The sequence below is a fragment of the Anomaloglossus baeobatrachus genome, chromosome 11, assembly GCF_048569485.1.
Source record: "Anomaloglossus baeobatrachus isolate aAnoBae1 chromosome 11, aAnoBae1.hap1, whole genome shotgun sequence".
Lineage (NCBI taxonomy): Eukaryota > Metazoa > Chordata > Amphibia > Anura > Aromobatidae > Anomaloglossus > Anomaloglossus baeobatrachus.
The window spans coordinates 20,657,841-20,683,280 of NC_134363.1; the positions used below are offsets into that span (position 1 = coordinate 20,657,841).

The following is a 25,440-nucleotide window of genomic DNA, read 5'->3' on the forward strand; positions in this document are numbered from 1 at the left end:
ATACTGCCCCTATGTACAAGAATATAACTACTATAACACTGCTCCTATGTACACGAATATAACTACTATAATACTGCCCCTATGTACAAGAATATAACTACTATAATACTGCCCCTATGTACAAGAATATAACTACTATAATACTGCCCCTATGTACAAGAATATAACTACTATAATACTGCCCCTATGTACAAGAATATAACTACTATAATACTGCCCCTTACATGCAAGAATATAACTACTATAATACTGCCCCTATGTACAAAAATATAACTACTAAAATACTGCCCCTATGTACAAGAATATAACTACTATAATACTACCCCCTATGTACAAGAATATAACTACTATAATACTGCCCCTATGTACAAGAATATAACTACTATAATACTGCTCCTATGTACAAGAATATAACTACTATAATACTGCCCCCTATGTACAAGAATATAAATACTATAATACTGCCCCTAGGTACAAGAATATAACTAATATAATACTGTCCCTATGTACAAGAATATAACTACTATACTACTGCTCCTATGTACAAGAATATAACTACTATAATACTGCTCCCTATGTAGAAGAATATAACTACTATAATACTGCTCCTATGTACAAGAATATTACTACTATAATACTGCTCCTATGTACAAGAATATAACTACTATAATACTGCCCCTACGTACAAGAATATAACTACTATAATACTGCCCCTGTGTACAAGAATATAACTACTATAATACTGCCCCTATGTGCAAGAATATAACTACTATAATACTGCTCCTATGTACAAGAATATAACTACTATAATACTGCCCCTACGTACAAGAATATAACTACTATAATACTGCCCCTACGTACAAGAATATAACTACTATAATACTGCCCCTGTGTACAAGAATATAACTACTATAATACTGCCCCTATGTGCAAGAATATAACTACTATAATACTGCTCCTATGTACAAGAATATAACTACTATAATACTGCCCCTATGTACAAGTATATAACTACTATAATATTGCTCCTATTTACAAGAATATAACTACTATAATATTGCTCCTATGTACAAAAATATAACTACTATAATACTGCTCCTATGTACAAGAATATTACTACTATAATACTGCTCCTATGTACAAGAATATAACTACTATAATACTGCCCCCTGTATACAAGAATATAACTACTATAATACTGCCCCTATGTACAAGAATATAACTACTATAATACTGCCCCTATGTACAAGAATATAACTACTATAATACTGCCCCTATGTACAAGAATATAACTACTATAATACTGCTCCTATGTACAAGAATATAACTACTATAATACTGCCCCCTATGTACAAGAATATAAATACTATAATACTGCCCCTAGGTACAAGAATATAACTAATATAATACTGTCCCTATGTACAAGAATATAACTACTATACTACTGCTCCTATGTACAAGAATATAACTACTATAATACTGCTCCCTATGTAGAAGAATATAACTACTATAATACTGCTCCTATGTACAAGAATATTACTACTATAATACTGCTCCTATGTACAAGAATAGGACTACTATAATACTGCCCATTATGTACAAGAATATAAATACTATAATACTGCCCCTATGTACAAGAATATAACTACTATAATACTGTCCCTATGTACAAGAATATAACTACTATAATACTGCCCCCTATATACAAGAATATAACTACTATAATACTGCTCCTATGTACAAGAATATAACTACTATAATACTGCCCCTATGTACAAGAATATAACTACTATAATACTGCCCCTATGTACAAGAATATAACTACTATAATACTGCCCCCTATATACAAGAATATAACTACTATAATACTGCTCCTATGTACAAGAATATAACTACTATAATACTGCTCCCATGTACAATAATATAACTACTATAATACTGTCCCCTATGTACAAGAATATAGCTACTATAATAATGCCCCTATGTACAAGAATATAACTACTATAATACTGCCCCCTATATACAAGAATATAACTACTATAATACTGCTCCTAAGTACAAGAATATAACTACTATAATACTGCTCCTATGTACAAGAATATAACTACTATAATACTGTCCCCTATGTACAAGAATATAACTACTATAATACTGCCCCTATGTACAAGAATATAACTACTATAATACTGCTCCTATGTACAAGAATATAACTACTATAATACTGCCCCCTGTATACAAGAATATAACTACTATAATACTGCCCCCTACATACAAGAATATGACTACTATAATACTGCCCCTACGTACAAGAATATAACTACTATAATACTGCCTCTATGTACAAGAATCTAACTACTATAATACTGCCCCTATGTACAAGAATATAACTACTATAATACTGCCCCTATGTACAAGAATATAACTACTATAATACTGCCCCTATGTACAAGAATATAACTACTATAATACTGCCCCCTACATACAAGAATATAACTACTATAATACTGCCCCTACGTACAAGAATATAACTACTATAATACTGCTCCTATGTACAAGAATATAACTACTATAATACTGCCCCTATGTACAAGAATATAACTACTATAATACTGCCCCTATGTACAAGAATATAACTACTATAATACTGCCCCCTACATACAAGAATATAACTACTATAATACTGCCCCTACGTACAAGAATATAACTACTATAATACTGCCCCTATGTACAAGAATATAACTACTATAATACTGCCCCTATGTACAAGAATATAACTTCTATAATACTGCCCCCTATGTACAAGAATATAACTACTATAATACTGCCCCCTATGTACAAGAATATAACTACTATAATACTGCTCCTATGTACAAGAATATAACTACTATAATACTGCCCCCTATATACAAGAATATAACTACTATAATACTGCTCCTATGTACAAGAATATAACTACTATAATACTGCTCCCTATGTACAGGAATATACCTACTATAATACTGCCCCCTATGTACAAGAATATAACTACTATAATACTTCCCCCTATGTACAGGAATATATCTACTATAATACTGCCCCTATGTACAAGAATATAACTACTATAATACTGCCCCCTATGTACAAGAATATAACTACTATAATACTGCTCCTATGTACAAGAATATAACTACTATAATACTGCCCTCTATGTACAAGAATATAACTACTATAATACTGCCCCCTATGTACAAGAATATAACTACTATAATACTGCTCCTATGTACAAGAATATAACTACTATAATACTGCCCCCTATATACAAGAATATAACTACTATAATACTGCTCCTATGTACAAGAATATAACTACTATAATACTGCCCCCTATGTACAGGAATATATCTACTATAATACTGCCCCCTATGTACAAGAATATAACTACTATAATACTGCCCCCTATGTACAGGAATATATCTACTATAATACTGCCCCTATGTACAAGAATATAACTACTATAATACTGCCCCCTATGTACAAGAATATAACTACTATAATACTGCTCCTATGTACAAGAATATAACTACTATAATACTGCCCTCTATGTACAAGAATATAACTACTATAATACTGCTCCTATGTACAGGAATATATCTACTATAATACTGCGCCTATGTACAAGAATATAACTACTATAATACTGCCCCTATGTACAAGAATATAACTACTATAATACTGCCCCTATGTACAAGAATATAACTACTATAATACTGCCCCTATGTACAAGAATATAACTACTATAATACTGCTCCTATGTACAAGAATATAACTACTATAATACTGCCCCTATGTACAAGAATATAACTACTATAATACTGCCCCTATGTACAAGAATATAACTACTATAATACTGCTCCTATGTACAAGAATATAACTACTATAATACTGCCCCCTATGTACAAGAATATAACTACTATAATACTGCTAAATATAATGACTTAAATCTGTCAATATTAAAAAAATAGAATGTGTTACGAGAAAACAATGTTATGGGATATTTTGAAAAATTCAATAGTTATTGTCACATATATTATCCCCATCAGATTTGAAAAAATTGGCTTGGTTACTAATAGGTTAATATAATGATATTTTTATTATTATTATTATTATTTTTTATTTTATTTTATTTTATTTTTTTTGCTTGTTTCTTGTGATCTCGGTTCTGTTTCTTTGTTTTCCAGATCTCTATGTCAATCTTGCGAATAGCGTTTACGCCTGGAACGGTTCTTGTGCCATTTTACCATGTACACTTTTAAAACCTGATGACGTTGACTATTACTTGTGGTTTCATAATCCAATATATGATCACAAAATAAAGGATTTTAATGGAACAATTATTTATCAAAGCAAAAAAAACCCAGATGTGAACACTCCCTTGATGCCAAAAAATGTAGCTTATTTTGGAAAGACAGAAAAGGACTGCACCATAGTAATAACCAACCTTCGGAAAGAGGACGCTGGATTTTACCAACTCAGAGTGATTCTGAAAAGTACTGAGAAAAAATGGATGTCAAAGTCTAATTTGAGCCTCAGCGTGTCTCGTAAGTTTCCCTTGGTCTCCTAAACATTTGTTGTTGGAGGTATTGTCACTGTATGCGGAATGGAAGAGCTTTAAGGTCACTTTGTGCACTGTTCCTTGAAAATGCAATGAAAATCATCCATCGAAAATTGAAAAGATGTCCAAAAAGTAGAGATGACTCATCTGGTGTTCAGTCCAGTCCTTCACGGGAGTGGGACTTCATTTTTCCACTGAGCATCTCCAGCCTTGCATTATTGGTGGGTTTTACACCCCGCGATATGATAGCATAACTTCCAAGGTGTGGCTGGAGAGATGGGTGGGTCTGGATGGGGGGTATGTAGGTGACCAGACCCACCCATCTCTCTAGCGACCTGAAAACTTGACCAAAAAGAACACATATACCAAGATGTGGTACTACACAGGGCTGTATTTTGCCTTCTTGCTGCCCTAGGCACTTTAAGTGGTCGCGCCCCTTAGTGACAACTAGAGATGAGAGAACCGGTCCCGGTTCGGCTCGAGGTCGGCTCGCCGAACGGAGATCCCGTTCGAGTTCGGTTCGTCGAACGTTCGACGAACCGAACTCGAACTGCATAGGAAACAATGGCAGGCAATCACAAACACATAAAAACACCTAGAAAACACCCTCAAAGGTGTCCAAAAGGTGACAAACAACTCAAACACATGGGAAAGTGACAAGGACATATACTCATGCGAAAACAAAACAGCTGGACAAGGAAAAAGATGAGGACACACAGATATAGGCATGGCACGCCCTTCTAAAATCATGTAAAACACCGCAAGATGACTCCAAGCGTAGTCTCCCTTTTTTTCCAAAAATTGTGCCCCACACACACCCACCCCTTCAGTGGCAGCACTTGTGCCCTAGTTGTACACTTCACAGCTAGATTTGCATCAAGCACATTCAAAAATACGCCATTCTTAACCGTCCCCAGGATGACTCCGGGGTAGGTAGCAAAGTCTTTGCTGAACCATGACTTGTTCATCTTGGCTCCTTTTAAAAACAATGTAAGCAAGGGTTACTCCAAGCGGAGTCTTCCTTTTTTCCAAAAATTGGGCCACACAGACACCCACCCCATCAGTGGCAGCAGTTGTGCCCTAGTTGCAAACATGATGTTTTGATTTGCATCAAGCACATTCAAAAATACGGCCTAATTAACCGTCCCCAGGATGACACCGGGGTAGGTAGCAAAGTCTTTCCTGACCCCAGCTCTGTTCATCTTGGCTTCTTTTAAAAACACAGCAAGCAAGGGTTACTCCAAGCGGAGCCTCCCTTTTTTTCCAAAAATTGTGCCCCACACACCCACCCCTTCAGTGGCAGCACTTGTGCCCCAGTTGTACACTTCACAGCTAGATTTGCATCAAGCACATTCCAAATCCACAAGCCTTTACTCTCCCCAGGATGACACAGGGGTAGTAAATTCCTTCTGGATCCATGACTTGTTCATTTTGATGAACGTCAGTCTGTCCACATTGTCACTGGACAGACGCGTGAGCTTATCTGTCAGCACACACCCAGCAGCACTGAAGACACGTTCAGAGACAACGCTGGCAGCTGGACACGACAAAATCTCCAAGGCGTAACTGGAGAGCTCTGGCCATTTTTCTAGATTTGAAGCCCAAAAGGAGCAAGGCTCCATTTGCAAAGTCATGGCATCGATGTTCATTTGGAGATACTCCTGTATCATCCTCTCCAGCCGTTGACTATGTGTCAGACTTGTTGTCTCTGGTGGCCTTGCAAAAGAGGGTCTAAAAAAATTAGGAAAAGATTCCATAAAATTGCTGTTACCAGCACCAGATACGGTCCTACTGGTACGGGTAGACTGTTGAAGATGACGAGACCGTCCCATGTTTGTCAAGTTACAACTGGGAGATTCACTCCCTGCACCTGCACGGTTGTTTGGTGGAAAAGCCGAGCTAAGATCGAGTAACAGCTTCTGCTGATACTCCTGCATACGTGCGTCCCTTTCTATGGCTGGAATTATATCACAAAGTTTGGACTTGTACCGGGGATCTAATAGTGTGGCAATCCAGTAGTCATCATCACTTCTAATTTTGACAATACGAGGGTCATGTTGGAGGTAGTGCAACAAAAAGGCACTCATGTGTCTTGCGCAGCCATGCGGACCAAGTCCACGCTGTGTTTGTGGCATAGAGGTGCTACCCGTTCTTTCTTCCTCTGACATCTCCCCCCAACCTCTTTCAACTGAAATTTGACCAAGGTCTCCCTCATCCGCTGAGTCTTCTATGTCCATGGACAGTTCGTCCTCCATTTCTTCATGTTCTCCTGCACCTTCCTCAACATTTCGCCTGCTACTATGCGCCCTTGTCGATCCCTGTCCCCCATGGTCCCATGCCTGCTGCGTTGGTGATGATGAACGTCTGGACCTTCGTGATGTTGTTGTCCCTTGCGCATATGAATCCTCCTGTAGTTCCTCCCCTTCATGTTGTCCCACCCCCTGACTCCGAATAGTGTTTAGCATGTGCTCCAGCATGTAAATGACTGGAATCGTCATGCTGATAATGGCATTGTCAGCGCTAAACATATTCGTCGCCATGTCGAAACTGTGCAGAAGGGTGCATAGGTCCTTGATCTGAGACCACTCCATCAGGGTGATCTGCCCCACCTCTGCATCTCGTTGGCCCAGGCTATACGTCATGACGTATTGCACCAGGGCTCTGCGGTGCTGCCACAGTCGCTGTAACATGTGGAGAGTTGAATTCCAGCGTGTCGCCACATCGCATTTCAGGCGATGAACCGGCAGGCCGAAAGACTTCTGGAGCGATGCAAGTCGCTCAGCTGCGGCGCTTGAACGGCGGAAGTGAGCAGACAGTTTTCGTGCCCTGTTCAGAAGACCATCTAGGCCGGGATAGTGTGTTAAAAATTGCTGGACGACAAGGTTCAACACGTGAGCCATACAAGGTACGTGTGTCACCTTGCCCAGGCGAAGGGCCGCACCCAGGTTTGCAACATTGTCGCACACGGCCTTACCAGGCTGCAGGTTGAGTGGAGACAACCATTTATTAAACTCGGACCGCAGAGCTGACCACAACTCCTCAGCTGTGTGACTCTTATTCCCAAGACATGTCAAGCTAAAGACCGCCTGATGCCGTTGCGCTCTGCTGCCAGCATAGTAATGAGGGGTGCGTGATTCCTTCTGCGCAGTGAGAACGCTGGTGGCCTGACCAGGCAGGCTTGGGGCGGAGGTGGAGGACCCAGATGAGGTGGAGGATGCAGAAGCAGTGGCGGAACTTGGACAGACAGAGGATTGACACACAAGTCGTGGGGACGGCAAGACTTGTGCAGCAGACCCTTCACCATCTATCACCTTAGTTACCCAGTGTCCAGTCAGCGACATGTAACGTCCCTGTCCATGCTTACTGGTCCAAGTATCGGTGGTGAAATGCACCCGTTCACACACAGAGTTTCTCAAGGAAGCGGTGATGTTGTGTGCGACATGCTGGTGTAGCGCGGGCACACCTTTCTTAGAGAAGTAGTGGCGACTAGGCATCTGGTACTGGGGCACAGCGACAGACATAAGGTCTCTAAAATCCTGTGTGTCCACTAGGCGGAAAGGCAGCATTTCGGTAGCCAAGAGCTTACAGAGGGATAGAGTCAACCTCTTAGCTTTGTCATGGGTCGCAGGAAGTGGCCTTTTATTTGACCCCATCTGAGGGACAGAGATCTGGCTGCTGTGTGTAGACGGTGTTGAGTAGGGTGTCCCTGGAAAAATGCAGGTTTCTGAGGAAAGTGCAGGCGGAGACATGATGTTGCCTTCATCCAACGTTGGTGCTTTCGATGTCTGAGAGAGCTGTACACACTCACTTGTTTCCCCTTCCAAACCAACTGACGACCTACCAAGCAAACTGCCTGTTGCGGTTACAGTGGTGGAAGTTGTGCGTGGTAAAACAGGTGTGACAGCTGTCCCCACAGTCCTAGAAGATGAAGAGCGCGCGGATGCACTGGAAGGGGCAGGCGGTGGATGGTTCGTTCCGCTAGGCCGCATTGCAGCACGGTGAGCTTCCCACCGGGCCATATGATATTTATTCATGTGACGATTCATGAAGAAGTTGTCAAACTGCTGAGGTTTTGACCTCTACTAAGAGAACCATGACAAAGTTTACAGATCACATAATTTGGGCGATCTTTTTCTATGTCAAAAAAGGACCAGGCTAGGCAAGGCTTAGAGGCCATGCGACCTGTTGATCCACCCCGAATAATGCTCATAGGCAGAGTGGTGGCTGAGGATGCAGTTGTAGACGTGCTACCAGTGCTCCGACTCTGTCCAGGAAGGCGCAAGGTAACTTCGTCGTCGGTTGCATCCTCCTCCACCGCCTCTGTTGACCTCCTCGAGTGCCTGACTGGGGGTTGACAGTAGGTGGGATATAGAACTTCATCATCAATTGTTGTGTTTGCACTCCCCTCCCCCTCAGACCGAGCCTCTTCTTGCCCTGACCGAATATTTAAGTTGTCATCCCAATCGGGTATCTGCGTCTCATCTTCATCAGTATGTTCCTCATTGTCTATAACCACAGGTGTTACAGTTTGTGACAAAGGGTCAACATTATGCTCAGAAACTTGGTCCTCACGGCCTGAATCAGAGTCACAAAGGTTCTGGGCATCACTGCAGACCATTTCCTGTTCTGTACTCACTGTAGCTTGGGAGCAGACCTCTGATTCCCAGGCTATAGTGTGACTGAACAGCTCTGCAGACTCAGCCATCTCAGTTCCACCATACTGTGCAGGGCTGATGGAGACTTCAGAGCTGGGAGAAAGCAAGTTTGATTGGGATGACAACTCAGAGGACTGGTGTTTTTTGGATGCGGTACTTGAAGTGGCTGAGAGGGCACTTGTTGGACCACTTGAGATCCATTCAAGCATTTTCCTTTTTTGGCCATCATCTACCTTTGTTCCTGTTGTTCGTGTCCGTAAAAAAGGGAGCACATCGGATTGTCCACGGTAAGTAGTAGACATCTTACTTTTGCTGGTAGATGGTCTATCTTCAGCAGATGATAATGGAGCTTTGCCACCTTCCCCACGGACAAACCCTTTTTTTCCTTTTCCACCACGCCTCTTCCCCTTTCCACCAGCATCTGTCATTTTGCCACTCATGTTGATTGCGACAAGATTGTGCACTTAAAATGTGGTAGTAAAAATTGAGAGGTGGTGTAGATTGCAGCGGTGGTCTAGCTTTATTAACAGCAGAATAATAAAGAATAATTATCCCTAACAATGCAACTACGGCCCTTAAAGTGGCAGCAGTGTTTGCTAGTATAATGGCTTAGTTATAATGAGTTGGAGTGTGCAATGCAGGTAGAGGTGCTGCAAATGTCTTTGCACTAGTGTGACTAGACAACAGTCCAATAGCCACATTTAGGATGCCACTAGGTACACTGAGTGTTTGCTAGTATAATGGCTTAGTTATAATGAGTTGGAGTGTGCAATGCAGGTAGAGGTGCTGCAAATGTCTTTGCACTAGTGTGACTAGACAACAGTCCAATAGCCACGTTTAGGATGCCACTAGGTACACTGAGTGTTTGCTAGTATAATGGCTTAGTTATAATGAGTTGGAGTGTGCAATGCAGGTAGAGGTGCTGCAAATGTCTTTGCACTAGTGGGACTATAGCAAAGTCCAATAGCCACGCTTAGGATGCCACTAGGTACACTGAGTGTTTGCTAGTATAATGGCTTAGTTATAATGAGTTGGAGTGTGCAGAGGACAGGAGGGTACAGTGTCAGGATTGTGGGTCTGGGGAGAGGAATGGAAGCCTGCCTTTCTATTCCCTCCTAATGGGGAAATGCAGCGACGAAATCCCTGACCTTTGCTACACAGACGCTGTCGCTGTTTTCAGGACCTGTCACCTATGGCTCTGACCCTGCCCGTACGAGCCCTTAAAAGGACTGATAGATAGTGCTATCCCTATGCTGTCCAGCGTATCCAGTATCGGCGATAGGACAAAGGACGGAGCTGCCCCAGTGATGTCTGACACCAAGGACGCAGAAGAGATAATGGCGTGCTGGAGGAAAATGTCCGGTTTTATAATGCAGGGACATGTGACATGGACATCCTATCACACATGCCGTTGCTTCTCTGGCTAAAAGTCCACTTAGCTGTGTGTGTGTCTGGGATTGGCTGACATGCTGGCCCGCCCCACAAGACGCGCGCGCTTAGGGAAGGAAGACAAGGAAAAAAAAAAAAAAAATGGCGATCGCCATTATAAAAACAGGAGTGATCTGAAGGCGCTGTTCCCGCACACTATACACTGAAATGTCATAATAGTGTGAGTCACAGAGTGACTTACACTATTACAGCGGAAAGCCAGCTAGGAATTTGCTGTTTTTTTGCTGCTAGAACCGTTCTCGAACGTTTCTAGAACTATCGAGCTTTTGCAAAAAGCTCGAGTTCTAGTTCGATCTAGAACAGGCCCCAAAATCACTCGAGCCTAGAACTGGAGAACCACGAACCACGGATCGCGCTCAACTCTAGTGACAACGTAACATTATGAGTTTTCGCACACGACATCTGTTTAAGGCAGATCTACTTTGTAAAACACTTGAAAAAGTATCAAAGAGAAATGAAGGGCACTAACACCCCCCCAATGGAGATCACCACAGGCACATCAAAACATAGCATGAGTATAAAATATTCCCACCGTCCCCACTTATATACAGTGACTGTCACACTGCCCCTAATAAACTACACACTGCCCTCCCTTATAAATTATACCCACCACACCTTCCTCAATTATGAAATATGATCTGTACATTGACCTCACATCATGCTGCCCCCTCCTCACAATGTCCCATGCATGCTGCCCCCTCCTCACAATGTCCCATGCATGCTGCCCCCTCCTCACAATGTCCCATGCATACTACCCCCTCCTCACAATGTCCCATGCATGCTGCCCCCTCCTCACAATGTCCCATGCATGCTGCCCCCTCCTCACAATGTCCCATGCATACTACCCCCTCCTCACAATGTCCCATGCATGCTGCTCCCTCCTCACAATGTCCCATGCATGCTGCCCCCTCCTCACAATGTCCCATGCATGCTGCCCCCTCCTCACAATGTCCCATGCATGCTGCTCCCTCCTCACAATGTCCCATGCATGCTGCTCCCTCCTCACAATGTCCCATGCATGCTGCCCCTCTCCATGAGCTCCTAATGCTGCCTTCCTCTTTTCCATAATGACACATCCATGCTGCCCCATTCATCATACTAAGACCACCACACTAACGCTTATGCTGAGACACCCCCCCACACACACACTACCCCACTCTTGATATTGACTCCCCTACATTGCTCCACTCCATACTGAGCCCACACATGCTGCCCCTTCTCCATAATGAGCTCCCAATGCTGCCCCCCTCTCATTCTAAGTCCTTACTAGAGTTGAGCGCGGTTCGAGGTTCTCCAGTTCTAGGCTCGAGTGATTTTGGGGCCTGTTCTAGATCGAACTAGAACTCGAGCTTTTTGCAAAAGCTCGATAATTCTAGAAACGTTCGAGAACGGTTCTAGCAGCAAAAAACCAGCAAATTCCTAGCTGGCTTTCCGCTGTAATAGTGTAAGTCACTCTGTGACTCACACTATTATGACATTTCAGTGTATAGTGTGCGTGAACAGCGCCTTCAGATCACTGCCGCCATTTTTTTTTTTTTCCTTGTCTTCCTTCCCTAAGCGCGCGCGTCTTGTGGGGCGGGCCAGCATGTCAGCCAATCCCAGACACACACACAGCTAAGTGGACTTTTAGCCAGAGAAGCAACGGCATGTGTGATAGGATGTCCATGTCACATGTCCCTGCATTATAAAACCGGACATTTTCCTCCAGCACGCCATTATCTGCCTTCTGCGTCCTTGGTGTCAGACATCACTGGCGCAGCTCCGTCCTTTGTCCTATCGCCGATACTGGATACGCTGGACAGCATAGGGATAGCACTATCTATCAGTCCTTTTAAGGGCTCGTACCGGCAGGGTCAGAGTTAAGGTGACAGGTCCTGAAAACAGCGACAGCGTCTGTGTAGCAAAGGTCAGGGATTTCGTCGCTGCATTTCCCCATTAGGAGGGAATAGAAAGGCAGGCTTCCTTTCCTCTACCCAGAGCCCCACAATCCTGGCACTGTACCCTCCTGTCCTCTGCACACTCCAACTCATTATAACTAAGCCATTATACTAGCAAACACTCAGTGTACCTAGTGGCATCCTAAACGTGGCTATTGGACTGTTGTCTAGTCACACTAGTGCAAAGACATTTGCAGCACCTCTACCTGCATTGCACACTCCAACTCATTATAACTAAGCCATTATACTAGCAAACACTGCTGCCACTTTAAGGGCCGTAGTTCCATTGTTAGGGATAATTATTCTTTATTATTCTGCTGTTAATAAAGCTAGACCACCGCTGCAATCTACACCACCTCTCAATTTTTACTACCACATTTTAAGTGCACAATCTTGTCGCAATCAACATGAGTGGCAAAATGACAGATGCTGGTGGAAAGGGGAAGAGGCGTGGTGGAAAAGGAAAAAAAGGGTTTGTCCGTGGGGAAGGTGGCAAAGCTCCATTATCATCTGCTGAAGAGATAGACCATCTACCAGCAAAAGTAAGATGTCTACTACTTACCATGGACAATCCGATGTGCTCCCTTTTTTACGGACACGAACAACAGGAACAAAGGTAGATGATGGCCAAAAAAGGAAAATGCTTGAATGGATCTCAAGTGGTCCAACAAGTGCCCTCTCAGCCACTTCAAGTACCGCATCCAAAAAACACCAGTCCTCTGAGTTGTCATCCCAATCAAACTTGCTTTCTCCCAGCTCTGAAGTCTCCATCAGCCCTGCACAGTATGGTGGAACTGAGATGGCTGAGTCTGCAGAGCTGTTCAGTCACACTATAGCCTGGGAATCAGAGGTCTGCTCCCAAGCTACAGTGAGTACAGAACAGGAAATGGTCTGCAGTGATGCCCAGAACCTTTGTGACTCTGATTCAGGCCGTGAGGACCAAGTTTCTGAGCATAATGTTGACCCTTTGTCACAAACTGTAACACCTGTGGTTATAGACAATGAGGAACATACTGATGAAGATGAGACGCAGATACCCGATTGGGATGACAACTTAAATATTCGGTCAGGGCAAGAAGAGGCTCGGTCTGAGGGGGAGGGGAGTGCAAACACAACAATTGATGATGAAGTTCTAGATCCCACCTACTGTCAACCCCCAGTCAGGCACTCGAGGAGGTCAACAGAGGCGGTGGAGGAGGATGCAACCGACGACGAAGTTACCTTGCGCCTTCCTGGACAGAGTCGGAGCACTGGTAGCACGTCTACAACTGCATCCTCAGCCACCACTCTGCCTATGAGCATTATTCGGGGTGGATAAACAGGTCGCATAGCCTCTAAGCCTTGCCTAGCCTGGTCCTTTTTTGACATAGAGAAAGATCGCCCAAATTATGTGATCTGTAAACTTTGTCATGGTTCTCTTAGTAGAGGTCAAAACCTCAGCAGTTTGACAACTTCTTCCATGAATCGTCACATGAATAAATATCATATGGCCCGGTGGGAAGCTCACCGTGCTGCAATGCGGCCTAGCGGAGCGAACCATCCACCGCCTGCCGCTTCCAGTGCATCCGCGCGCTCTTCATCTTCTAGGACTGTGGGGACAGCTGTCACACCTGTTTTACCACGCACAACTTCCACCACTGTAACCGCAACAGGCAGTTTGCTTGGTAGGTCGTCAGTTGGTTTGGAAGGGGAAACAAGTGAGTGTGTACAGCTCTCTCAGACATCGAAAGCACCAACGTTGGATGAAGGCAACATCATGTCTCCGCCTGCACTTTCCTCACAAACCTGCATTTTTCCAGGGACACCCTACTCAACACCGTCTACACACAGCAGCCAGATCTCTGTCCCTCAGATGTGGTCAAATAAAAGGCCATTTCCTGCGACCCATGACAAAGCTAAGAGGTTGACTCTATCCCTTTGTAAGCTCTTGGCTACTGAAATGCTGCCTTTCCGCCTAGTGGACACACAGGATTTTAGAGACCTTATGTCTGTCGCTGTGCCCCAGTACCAGATGCCTAGTCGCCACTACTTCTCTAAGAAAGGTGTGCCCGCGCTACACCAGCATGTCGCACACAACATCACCGCTTCCTTGAGAAACTCTGTGTGTGAACGGGTGCATTTCACCACCAATACTTGGACCAGTAAGCATGGACAGGGACGTTACATGTCGCTGACTGGGCACTGGGTAACTATGGTGATAGATGGTGAAGGGTCTGCTGCACAAGTCTTTCCGTCCCCACGACTTGTGTGTCAATCCTCTGTCTGTCCAAGTTCCGCCACTGCTTCTGCATCCTCCACCTCATCTGGGTCCTCCACCTCCGCCCCAAGCCTGCCTGGTCAGGCCACCAGCGTTCTCACTGCGCAGAAGGAATCACGCACCCCTCATTACTATGCTGGCAGCAGAGCGCAACGGCATCAGGCGGTCTTTAGCTTGACATGTCTTGGGAATAAGAGTCACACAGCTGAGGAGTTGTGGTCAGCTCTGCGGTCCGAGTTTAATAAATGGTTGTCTCCACTCAACCTGCAGCCTGGTAAGGCCGTGTGCGACAATGCTGCAAACCTGGGTGCGGCCCTTCGCCTGGGCAAGGTGACACACGTACCTTGTATGGCTCACGTGTTGAACCTTGTCGTCCAGCAATTTTTAACACACTATCCCGGCCTAGATGGCCTTCTGAACAGGGCACGAAAACTATCTGCTCACTTCCGCCGTTCAAGCGCCGCAGCTGAGCGACTTGCATCGCTCCAGAAGTCTTTCGGCCTGCCGGTTCATCGCCTGAAATGCGATGTGGCGACACGCTGGAATTCGACTCTCCACATGTTACAGCGACTGTGGCAGCACCGCAGAGCCCTGGTGCAATACGTCATGACGTATAGCCTGGGCCAACGAGATGCAGAGGTGGGGCAGATCACCCTGATGGAGTGGTCTCAGATCAAGGACCTATGCACCCTTCTGCACAGTTTCGACATGGCGACGAATATGTTTAGCGCTGACAATGCCATTATCAGCATGACGATTCCAGTCATTTACATGCTGGAGCACACGCTAAACACTATTCGGAGTCAGGGGGTGGGACAACATGAAGGGGAGGAACTACAGGAGGATTCATATGCGCAAGGGACAACAACATCACCAAGGTCCAGACGTTCATCATCACCAACGCAGCAGGCATGGGACCATGGGGGACAGGGATCGACAAGGGCGCATAGTAGCAGGCGAAATGTTGAGGAAGGTGCAGGAGAACATGAAGAAATGGAGGACGAACTGTCCATGGACATGGAAGACTCAGCGGATGAGGGAGACCTTGGTCAAATTTCAGTTGAAAGAGGTTGGGGGGAGATGTCAGAGGAAGAAAGAACGGGTAGCACCTCTATGCCACAAACACAGCGTGGACTTGGTCCGCATGGCTGCGCAAGACACATGAGTGCCTTTTTGTTGCACTACCTCCAACATGACAGTCGTATTGTCAAAATTAGAAGTGATGATGACTACTGGCTTGCCATACTATTAGATCCCCGGTACAAGTCCAAATTTTGTGACATAATTCCAGCCATAGAAAGGGACGCACGTATGCAGGAATATCAGCAGAAGCTGTTACTCGATCTTAGCTCGGCTTTTCCACCAAACAACCGTGCAGGTGCAGGGAGTGAATCTCCCAGTTGTAACTTGACAAACATGGGACGGTCTCGTCATCTTCAACAGTCTACCCGTACCAGTAGGACCGTATGTGGTGCTGGTAACAGCAATTTTATGGAATCTTTTCCTAATTTTTTTAGACCCTCTTTTGCAAGGCCACCAGAGACAACAAGTCTGACACATAGTCAACGGCTGGAGAGGATGATACAGGAGTATCTCCAAATGAACATCGATGCCATGACTTTGCAAATGGAGCCTTGCTCCTTTTGGGCTTCAAATCTAGAAAAATGGCCAGAGCTCTCCAGTTACGCCTTGGAGATTTTGTCGTGTCCAGCTGCCAGCGTTGTCTCTGAACGTGTCTTCAGTGCTGCTGGGTGTGTGCTGACAGATAAGCGCACGCGTCTGTCCAGTGACAATGTGGACAGACTAACGTTCAGCAAAATGAACAAGTCATGGATCCAGAAGGAATTTACTACCCCTGTGTCATCCTGGGGAGAGTAAAGGCTTGTGGATTTGGAATGTGCTTGATGCAAATCTAGCTGTGAAGTGCACAACTAGGGCACAAGTGCTGCCACTTAATGGGTGGGTGTGTGTGGGGCACAATTTTTGGAAAAAAAGGGAGACTCCGCTTAGAGTAACCCTTGCTTGCTGTGTTTTTAAAAGAAGCCAAGATGAACAGAGCTGGGGTCAGGAAAGACTTTGCTACCTACCCTGGTGTCATCCTGGGGACGGTTAATTAGGCCGTATTTTTGAATGTGCTTGATGCAAATCAAAACATCATGTTTGCAACTAGGGCACAACTGCTGCCACTGATGGGGTGTCTGTGTGGCCCAATTTTTGGAAAAAAGGGAGACTCCGCTTGGAGTAACCCTTGCTTACATTGTTTTTAAAAGGAGCCAAGATGAACAAGTCATGGTTCAGCAAAGACTTTGCTACCTACCCCGGAGTCATCCTGGGGACGGTTAAGAATGGCGTATTTTTGAATGTGCTTGATGCAAATCTAGCTGTGAAGTGTACAACTAGGGCACAAGTGCTGCCACTGAAGGGGTGGGTGTGTGTGGGGCACAATTTTTGGAAAAAAAGGGAGACTACGCTTGGAGTCACCTTGCGGTGTTTTACATGATTTTAGAAGGGCGTGCCATGCCTATATCTGTGTGTTCTCATCTTTTTCCTTGTCCAGCTGTTTTGTTTTCGCATGAGTATATGTCCTTGTCACTTTCCCATGTGTTTGAGTTGTTTGTCACCTTTTGGACACCTTTGAGGGTGTTTTCTAGGTGTTTTTATGTGTTTGTGATTGCCTGCCATTGTTTCCCATGCAGTTCGAGTTCGGTTCGTCGAACGTTCGACGAACCGAACTCGAACGGGACCTCCGTTCGGCGAGCCGACCTCGAGCCGAACCGGGACCGGTTCGCTCATCTCTAGTCCTTACACTCCCCCCATCGATTTTGTTATTGCACTATCCCTCAACCCTTGTCCTCTGTCTCTAGCATTGGCCCCTCTCTCCCATTCCCCCAGCAGCAGCCTCTCTCCCCCGCCTTCAGCAGCAGCCTCTCCCCCAGCCTCAGCCTCTCTTCCCCAGCCCCCCCAGCATCAACCTCTCTCCCCCCAGCGTCCCCCAGCATCAGCCTCCTTCCCCCCAGCCTCCCCCAGTTTCAGCCTCTCTCCCCCAGCTTTCCCCAGCATCAGCCTCTCTCCCCCAGCTTCCCCCAGCATCAGCCTCTCTCCCCCAGCTTTCCCCAGCATCAGCCTCTCTCCCCCAGCTTTCCCCAGCATCAGCCTCTCTCCCCCAGCCTCCCCCAGCATCAGCCTCTCTCCTCCCAGCCTCCCCCCTCCCAGCCTCTCCCAGCATCAGCCTCTCTCCTCCAAGCCTCCCCCAGCATCAGCCTCCCCCAGCATCAGCCTCTCTTCTCCCAGCCTCCCCCAGCATCAGCCTCTCTCCTCCCAGCCTCCCTCAGCATCAGCTTCCCCCTCCCAGCCTCCCCCAGCATCAGCCTCCCCCAGCATCAGCCTCTCTCCTCCCAGCCTCCCCCAGCATCAGCCTCCCTCAGCATCAGCCTCCTTCCTCCCATCCTCCCCCAGCACCAGCCTCCCTGCTCCCAGCCTCCCCCAGCATCAGCCTCCACCCTCCCAGCCTCCCCCAGCATCAGCCTCCCCCCTCCTAGCCTCCCCAAGCATCAGCCTCCCTCAGCATCAGCCTCTCTCCTCCGAGCCTCCCGCAGCATCAGCCTCCCTCCTCCCAGCCTCCCCCAGTATCAGCCTCTCTCCTCCCAGCCTCTCCCAGCATCAGCCTCTCTCCTCCCAGCCTCTCCCAGCATCAGCCTCCCCCAGCATCAGCCTCTCTCCTCCCAGACTCCCCCAGCATCAGCCTCATTCCTCCCAGCCTCCCCCAGCATCAGCCTCTCTCCTCCCAGCCTCGCCCAGTATCAGCCTCTCTCCTCCCAGCCTCTCCCAGAATCAGCCTCTCTGCTCCCAGCCTCTCCCAGCATCAGCCTCCCCCAGCATCAGCCTCTCTCCTCCCAGCCTCTCCCAGCATCAGCCTCCCCCAGCATCAGCCTCTCTCCTCCTAGCCTCCCCCAGCATCAGCCTCCCTTAGCATCAGCCTCCCTCCTCCCAGCCTCCCCCAGCATCAGCCTCCCTCAGCATCAGCCTCCCTCCTCCCAGCCTCCTCCAGCATCAGTCTCCCCCCTCCCAGCCTCCCCCAGCATCAGCCTCCCCCCTCCCAGCCTCCCCCAGCATCAGCCTCCCCCCTCCCAGCCTCCCCCAGCATCAGCTTCCTCCCTCCCAGCCTCTCCCAGCATCAGCCTCCCCCAGCATCAGCCTCTCTCCTCCCAGACTCCCCCAGCATCAGCCTCATTCCTCCCAGCTTTCCCCAGAATCAGCCTCTCTCCCCCAGCTTCCCCCAGCATCAGCCTCTCTCCCCCAGCTTCCCCCAGCATCAGCCTCTCTCCCCCAGCATTCCCCAGCATCAGCCTCTCTCCCCCAGCTTTCCCCAGCATCAGCCTCTCTCCCCCAGCCTCCCCCAGTATCAGCCTCTCTCCTCCCAGCCTCCCCCTTCCCAGCCTCTCCCAGCATCAGCCTCTCTCCTCCCAGCCTCCCCCAGCATCAGCCTCCCCCAGCATCAGCCTCTCTCCTCCCAGCCTCCTTCAGCATCAGCCTCTCTCCTCCCAGCCTCCCTCAGCATCAGCTTACCCCTCCCAGCCTCCCCCAGCATCAGCCTCCCCCAGCATCAGCCTCTCTCCTCCCAGCCTCCTTCAGCATCAGCCTCTCTCCTCCCAGCCTCCCTCAGCATCAGCTTACCCCTCCCAGCCTCCCCCAGCATCAGCCTCCCCCAGCATCAGCCTCTCTCCTCCCAGCCTCCCCCAGCATCAGCCTCCCTCAGCATCAGCCTCCCTCCTCCCAGCCTCCCCCAGCATCAGCCTCCCCCCTCCCAACCTCCCCCAGCATCAGCCTCCCCCCTCCTAGCCTCCCCCAGCATCAGCCTCCCTCAGCATCAGCCTCTCTCCCCCAGCCTCCCCCAGTATCAGCCTCTCTCCTCCCAGCCTCCCCCTTCCCAGCCTCTCCCAGCATCAGCCTCTCTCCTCCCAGCCTCCCCAAGCATCAGCCTCCCCCAGCATCAGCCTCTCTCCTCCCAGCCTCCCCCAGTATCAGCCTCTCTCCTCCCAGCCTCTCCCAGAATCAGCCTCTCTCCTCCCAGCCTCTCCCAGCATCAGCCTCCCCCAGCATCAGCCTCTCTCCTCCCAGCCTCTCCCAGCATCAGCCTCCCCCAGCATCAGCCTCTCTCCTCCTAGCCTCCCCCAGCATCAGCCTCCCTTAGCATCAGCCTCCCTCCTCCCAGGGTCCCCCAGCATTAGCCTCCCTCAGCATCAGCCTCCCTCCTCCCAGCCTCCTCCAGCATCAGTCTTCCCCCTCCCAGCCTCCCCCAGCATCAGCCTCCCCCCTCCCAGCCTCCCCCAGCATCAGCCTCCCCCCTCCCAGCCTCCCCCAGCATCAGCTTCCTCCCTCCCAGCCTCTCCCAGCATCAGCCTCCCCCACCATCAGCCTCTCTCCTCCCAGACTCCCCCAGCATCAGCCTCATTCCTCCCAGTTTTCCCCAGAATCAGCCTCTCTCCCCCAGCTTCCCCCAGCATCAGCCTCTCTCCCCCAGCTTCCCCCAGCAACAGCCTCTCTCCCCCAGCATTCCCCAGCATCAGCCTCTCTCCCCCAGCTTTCCCCAGCATCAGCCTCTCTCCCCCAGCCTCCCCCAGTATCAGCCTCTCTCCTCCCAGCCTCCCCCTTCCCAGCCTCTCCCAGCATCAGCCTCTCTCCTCCCAGCCTCCCCCAGCATCAGCCTCCCCCAGCATCAGCCTCTCTCCTCCCAGCCTCCTTCAGCATCAGCCTCTCTCCTCCCAGCCTCCCTCAGCATCAGCTTACCCCTCCCAGCCTCCCCCAGCATCAGCCTCCCCCAGCATCAGCCTCTCTCCTCCCAGCCTCCTTCAGCATCAGCCTCTCTCCTCCCAGCCTCCCTCAGCATCAGCTTACCCCTCCCAGCCTCCCCCAGCATCAGCCTCCCCCAGCATCAGCCTCTCTCCTCCCAGCCTCCCCCAGCATCAGCCTCCCTCAGCATCAGCCTCCCTCCTCCCAGCCTCCCCCAGCATCAGCCTCTCCCCTCCCAACCTCCCCCAGCATCAGCCTCCCCCCTCCTAGCCTCCCCCAGCATCAGCCTCCCTAAGCATCAGCCTCTCTCCTCCGAGCCTCCCGCAGCATCAGCCTCCCTCCTCCCAGCCTCCCCCAGTATCAGCCTCTCTCCTCCCAGCCTCTCCAAGCATCAGCCTCTCTCCTCCCAGCCTCTCCCAGCATCATTCTCCCCCAGCATCAGCCTCTCTCCTCCCAGACTCCCCCAGCATCAGCCTCATTCCTCCCAGCCTCCCCCAGCATCAGCCTCTCTCCTCCCAGCCTCCCCCAGTATCAGCCTCTCTCCTCCCAGCCTCTCCCAGCATCAGCCTCTCTCCTCCCAGCCTCTCCCAGCATCAGCCTCCCCCAGCATCAGCCTCTCTCCTCCTAGCCTCCCCCAGCATCAGCCTCCCTTAGCATCAGCCTCCCTCCTCCCAGCCTCCCCCAGCATCAGCCTCCCTCAGCATCAGCCTCCCTCCTCCCAGCCTCCTCCAGCATCAGTCTCCCCCCTCCCAGCCTCCCCCAGCATCAGCCTCCCCCCTCCCAGCCTCCCCCAGCATCAGCCTCCCCCCTCCCAGCCTCCCCCAGCATCAGCTTCCTCCCTCCCAGCCTCTCCCAGCATCAGCCTCCCCCAGCATCAGCCTCTCTCCTCCCAGACTCCCCCAGCATCAGCCTCATTCCTCCCAGCTTTCCCCAGAATCAGCCTCTCTCCCCCAGCTTCCCCCAGCATCAGCCTCTCTCCCCCAGCTTCCCCCAGCATCAGCCTCTCTCCCCCAGCATTCCCCAGCATCAGCCTCTCTCCCCCAGCTTTCCCCAGCATCAGCCTCTCTCCCCCAGCCTCCCCCAGTATCAGCCTCTCTCCTCCCAGCCTCCCCCTTCCCAGCCTCCCTCAGCATCAGCTTACCCCTCCCAGCCTCCCCCAGCATCAGCCTCCCCCAGCATCAGCCTCTCTCCTCCCAGCCTCCTTCAGCATCAGCCTCTCTCCTCCCAGCCTCCCTCAGCATCAGCTTACCCCTCCCAGCCTCCCCCAGCATCAGCCTCCCCCAGCATCAGCCTCTCTCCTCCCAGCCTCCCCCAGCATCAGCCTCCCTCAGCATCAGCCTCCCTCCTCCCAGCCTCCCCCAGCATCAGCCTCCCCCCCTCCCAACCTTCCCCAGCATCAGCCTCCCCCCTCCTAGCCTCCCCCAGCATCAGCCTCCCTCAGCATCAGCCTCTCTCCCCCAGCCTCCCCCAGTATCAGCCTCTCTCCTCCCAGCCTCCCCCTTCCAAGCCTCTCCCAGCATCAGCCTCTCTCCTCCCAGCCTCCCCCAGCATCAGCCTCCCCCAGCATCAGCCTCTCTCCTCCCAGCCTCCCCAAGTATCAGCCTCTCTCCTCCCAGCCTCTCCCAGAATCAGCCTCTCTCCTCCCAGCCTCTCCCAGCATCAGCCTCCCCCAGCATCAGCCTCTCTCCTCCCAGCCTCTCCCAGCATCAGCCTCCCCCACCATCAGCCTCTCTCCTCCTAGCCTCCCCCAGCATCAGCCTCCCTTAGCATCAGCCTCCCTCCTCCCAGGGTCCCCCAGCATTAGCCTCCCTCAGCATCAGCCTCCCTCCTCCCAGCCTCCTCCAGCATCAGTCTCTCCCCCTCCCAGCCTCACCCAGCATCAGCCTCCCCCCTCCCAGCCTCCCCCAGCATCAGCCTCCCCCCTCCCAGCCTCCCCCAGCATCAGCTTCCTCCCTCCCAGCCTCTCCCAGCATCAGCCTCCCCCACCATCAGCCTCTCTCCTCCCAGACTCCCCCAGCATCAGCCTCATTCCTCCCAGCTTTCCCCAGAATCAGCCTCTCTCCCCCAGCTTCCCCCAGCATCAGCCTCTCTCCCCCAGCTTCCCCCAGCATCAGCCTCTCTCCCCCAGCATTCCCCAGCATCAGCCTCTCTCCCCCAGCTTTCCCCAGCATCAGACTCTCTCCCCCAGCCTCCCCCAGTATCAGCCTCTCTCCTCCCAGCCTCCCCCTTCCCAGCCTCTCCCAGCATCAGCCTCTCTCCTCCCAGCCTCCCCCAGCATCAGCCTCCCCCAGCATCAGCCTCTCTCCTCCCAGCCTCCTTCAGCATCAGCCTCTCTCCTCCCAGCCTCCCTCAGCATCAGCTTACCCCTCCCAGCCTCCCCCAGCATCAGCCTCCCCCAGCATCAGCCTCTCTCCTCCCAGCCTCCTTCAGCATCAGCCTCTCTCCTCCCAGCCTCCCTCAGCATCAGCTTACCCCTCCCAGCCTCCCCCAGCATCAGCCTCCCCCAGCATCAGCCTCTCTCCTCCCAGCCTCCCCCAGCATCAGCCTCCCTCAGCATCAGCCTCCCTCCTCCCAGCCTCCCCCAGCATCAGCCTCCCCCCTCCCAACCTCCCCCAGCATCAGCCTCCCCCCTCCTAGCCTCCCCCAGCATCAGCCTCCCTCAGCATCAGCCTCTCTCCTCCGAGCCTCCCGCAGCATCAGCCTCCCTCCTCCCAGCCTCCCCCAGTATCAGCCTCTCTCCTCCCAGCCTCTCCAAGCATCAGCCTCTCTCCTCCCAGCCTCTCCCAGCATCAGCCTCCCCCAGCATCAGCCTCTCTCCTCCCAGACTCCCCCAGCATCAGCCTCATTCCTCCCAGCCTCCCCCAGCATCAGCCTCTCTCCTCCCAGCCTCCCCCAGTATCAGCCTCTCTCCTCCCAGCCTCTCCCAGCATCAGCCTCTCTCCTCCCAGCCTCTCCCAGCATCAGCCTCCCCCAGCATCAGCCTCTCTCCTCCTAGCCTCCCCCAGCATCAGCCTCCCTTAGCATCAGCCTCCCTCCTCCCAGCCTCCCCCAGCATCAGCCTCCCTCAGCATCAGCCTCCCTCCTCCCAGCGTCCTCCAGCATCAGTCTCCCCCCTCCCAGCCTCCCCCAGCATCAGCCTCCCCCCTCCCAGCCTCCCCCAGCATCAGCCTCCCCCCTCCCAGCCTCCCCCAGCATCAGCTTCCTCCCTCCCAGCCTCTCCCAGCATCAGCCTCCCCCAGCATCAGCCTCTCTCCTCCCAGACTCCCCCAGCATCAGCCTCATTCCTCCCAGCTTTCCCCAGAATCAGCCTCTCTCCCCCAGCTTCCCCCAGCATCAGCCTCTCTCCCCCAGCTTCCCCCAGCATCAGCCTCTCTCCCCCAGCATTCCCCAGCATCAGCCTCTCTCCCCCAGCTTTCCTCAGCATCAGCCTCTCTCCCCCAGCCTCCCCCAGTATCAGCCTCTCTCCTCCCAGCCTCCCCCTTCCCAGCCTCTCCCAGCATCAGCCTCTCTCCTCCCAGCCTCCCCCAGCATCAGCCTCCCCCAGCATCAGCCTCTCTCCTCCCAGCCTCCTTCAGCATCAGCCTCTCTCCTCCCAGCCTCCCTCAGCATCAGCTTACCCCTCCCAGCCTCCCCCAGCATCAGCCTCCCCCAGCATCAGCCTCTCTCCTCCCAGCCTCCTTCAGCATCAGCCTCTCTCCTCCCAGCCTCCCTCAGCATCAGCTTACCCCTCCCAGCCTCCCCCAGCATCAGCCTCCCCCAGCATCAGCCTCTCTCCTCCCAGCCTCTCCCAGCATCAGCCTCCCTCAGCATCAGCCTCCCTCCTCCCAGCCTCCCCCAGCATCAGCCTCCCCCCTCCCAACCTCCCCCAGCATCAGCCTCCCCCCTCCTAGCCTCCCCCAGCATCAGCCTCCCTTAGCATCAGCCTCTCTCCCCCAGCCTCCCCCAGTATCAGCCTCTCTCCTCCCAGCCTCCCCCTTCCCAGCCTCTCCCAGCATCAGCCTCTCTCCTCCCAGCCTCCCCCAGCATCAGCCTCCCCCAGCATCAGCCTCTCTCCTCCCAGCCTCCCCCAGTATCAGCCTCTCTCCTCCCAGCCTCTCCCAGAATCAGCCTCTCTCCTCCCAGCCTCTCCCAGCATCAGCCTCCCCCAGCATCAGCCTCTCTCCTCCCAGCCTCTCCCAGCATCAGCCTCCCCCAGCATCAGCCTCTCTCCTCCTAGCCTCCCCCAGCATCAGCCTCCCTTAGCATCAGCCTCCCTCCTCCCAGGGTCCCCCAGCATTAGCCTCCCTCAGCATCAGCCTCCCTCCTCCCAGCCTCCTCCAGCATCAGTCTCCCCCCTCCCAGCCTCCCCCAGCATCAGCCTCCCCCCTCCCAGCCTCCCCCAGCATCAGCCTCCCCCCTCCCAGCCTCCCCCAGAATCAGCTTCCTCCCTCCCAGCCTCTCCCAGCATCAGCCTCCCCCACCATCAGCCTCTCTCCTCCCAGACTCCCCCAGCATCAGCCTCATTCCTCCCAGCTTTCCCCAGAATCAGCCTCTCTCCCCCAGCTTCCCCCAGCATCAGCCTCTCTCCCCCAGCTTCCCCCAGCATCAGCCTCTCTCCCCCAGCATTCCCCAGCATCAGCCTCTCTCCCCCAGCTTTCCCCAGCATCAGCCTCTCTCCCCCAGCCTCCCCCAGTATCAGCCTCTCTCCTCCCAGCCTCCCCCTTCCCAGCCTCTCCCAGCATCAGCCTCTCTCCTCCCAGCCTCCCCCAGCATCAGCCTCCCC

General features: G+C 51.0%; 1 protein-coding gene across 2 annotated transcripts in view; it reads left to right on the forward strand.

Moving 5' to 3' along the window:
- Positions 1–25,440, forward strand: part of CD22 (CD22 molecule) — a 77,378-nt gene that overhangs the window by 14,696 nt on the left and 37,242 nt on the right. For both annotated transcript variants that reach the window (XM_075329387.1, XM_075329389.1), the window contains exon 3: positions 4,217–4,576. In XM_075329387.1, coding sequence (XP_075185502.1) covers positions 4,217–4,576 — 360 coding nt within the window. The remainder of the gene's footprint in view (positions 1–4,216; positions 4,577–25,440) is intronic.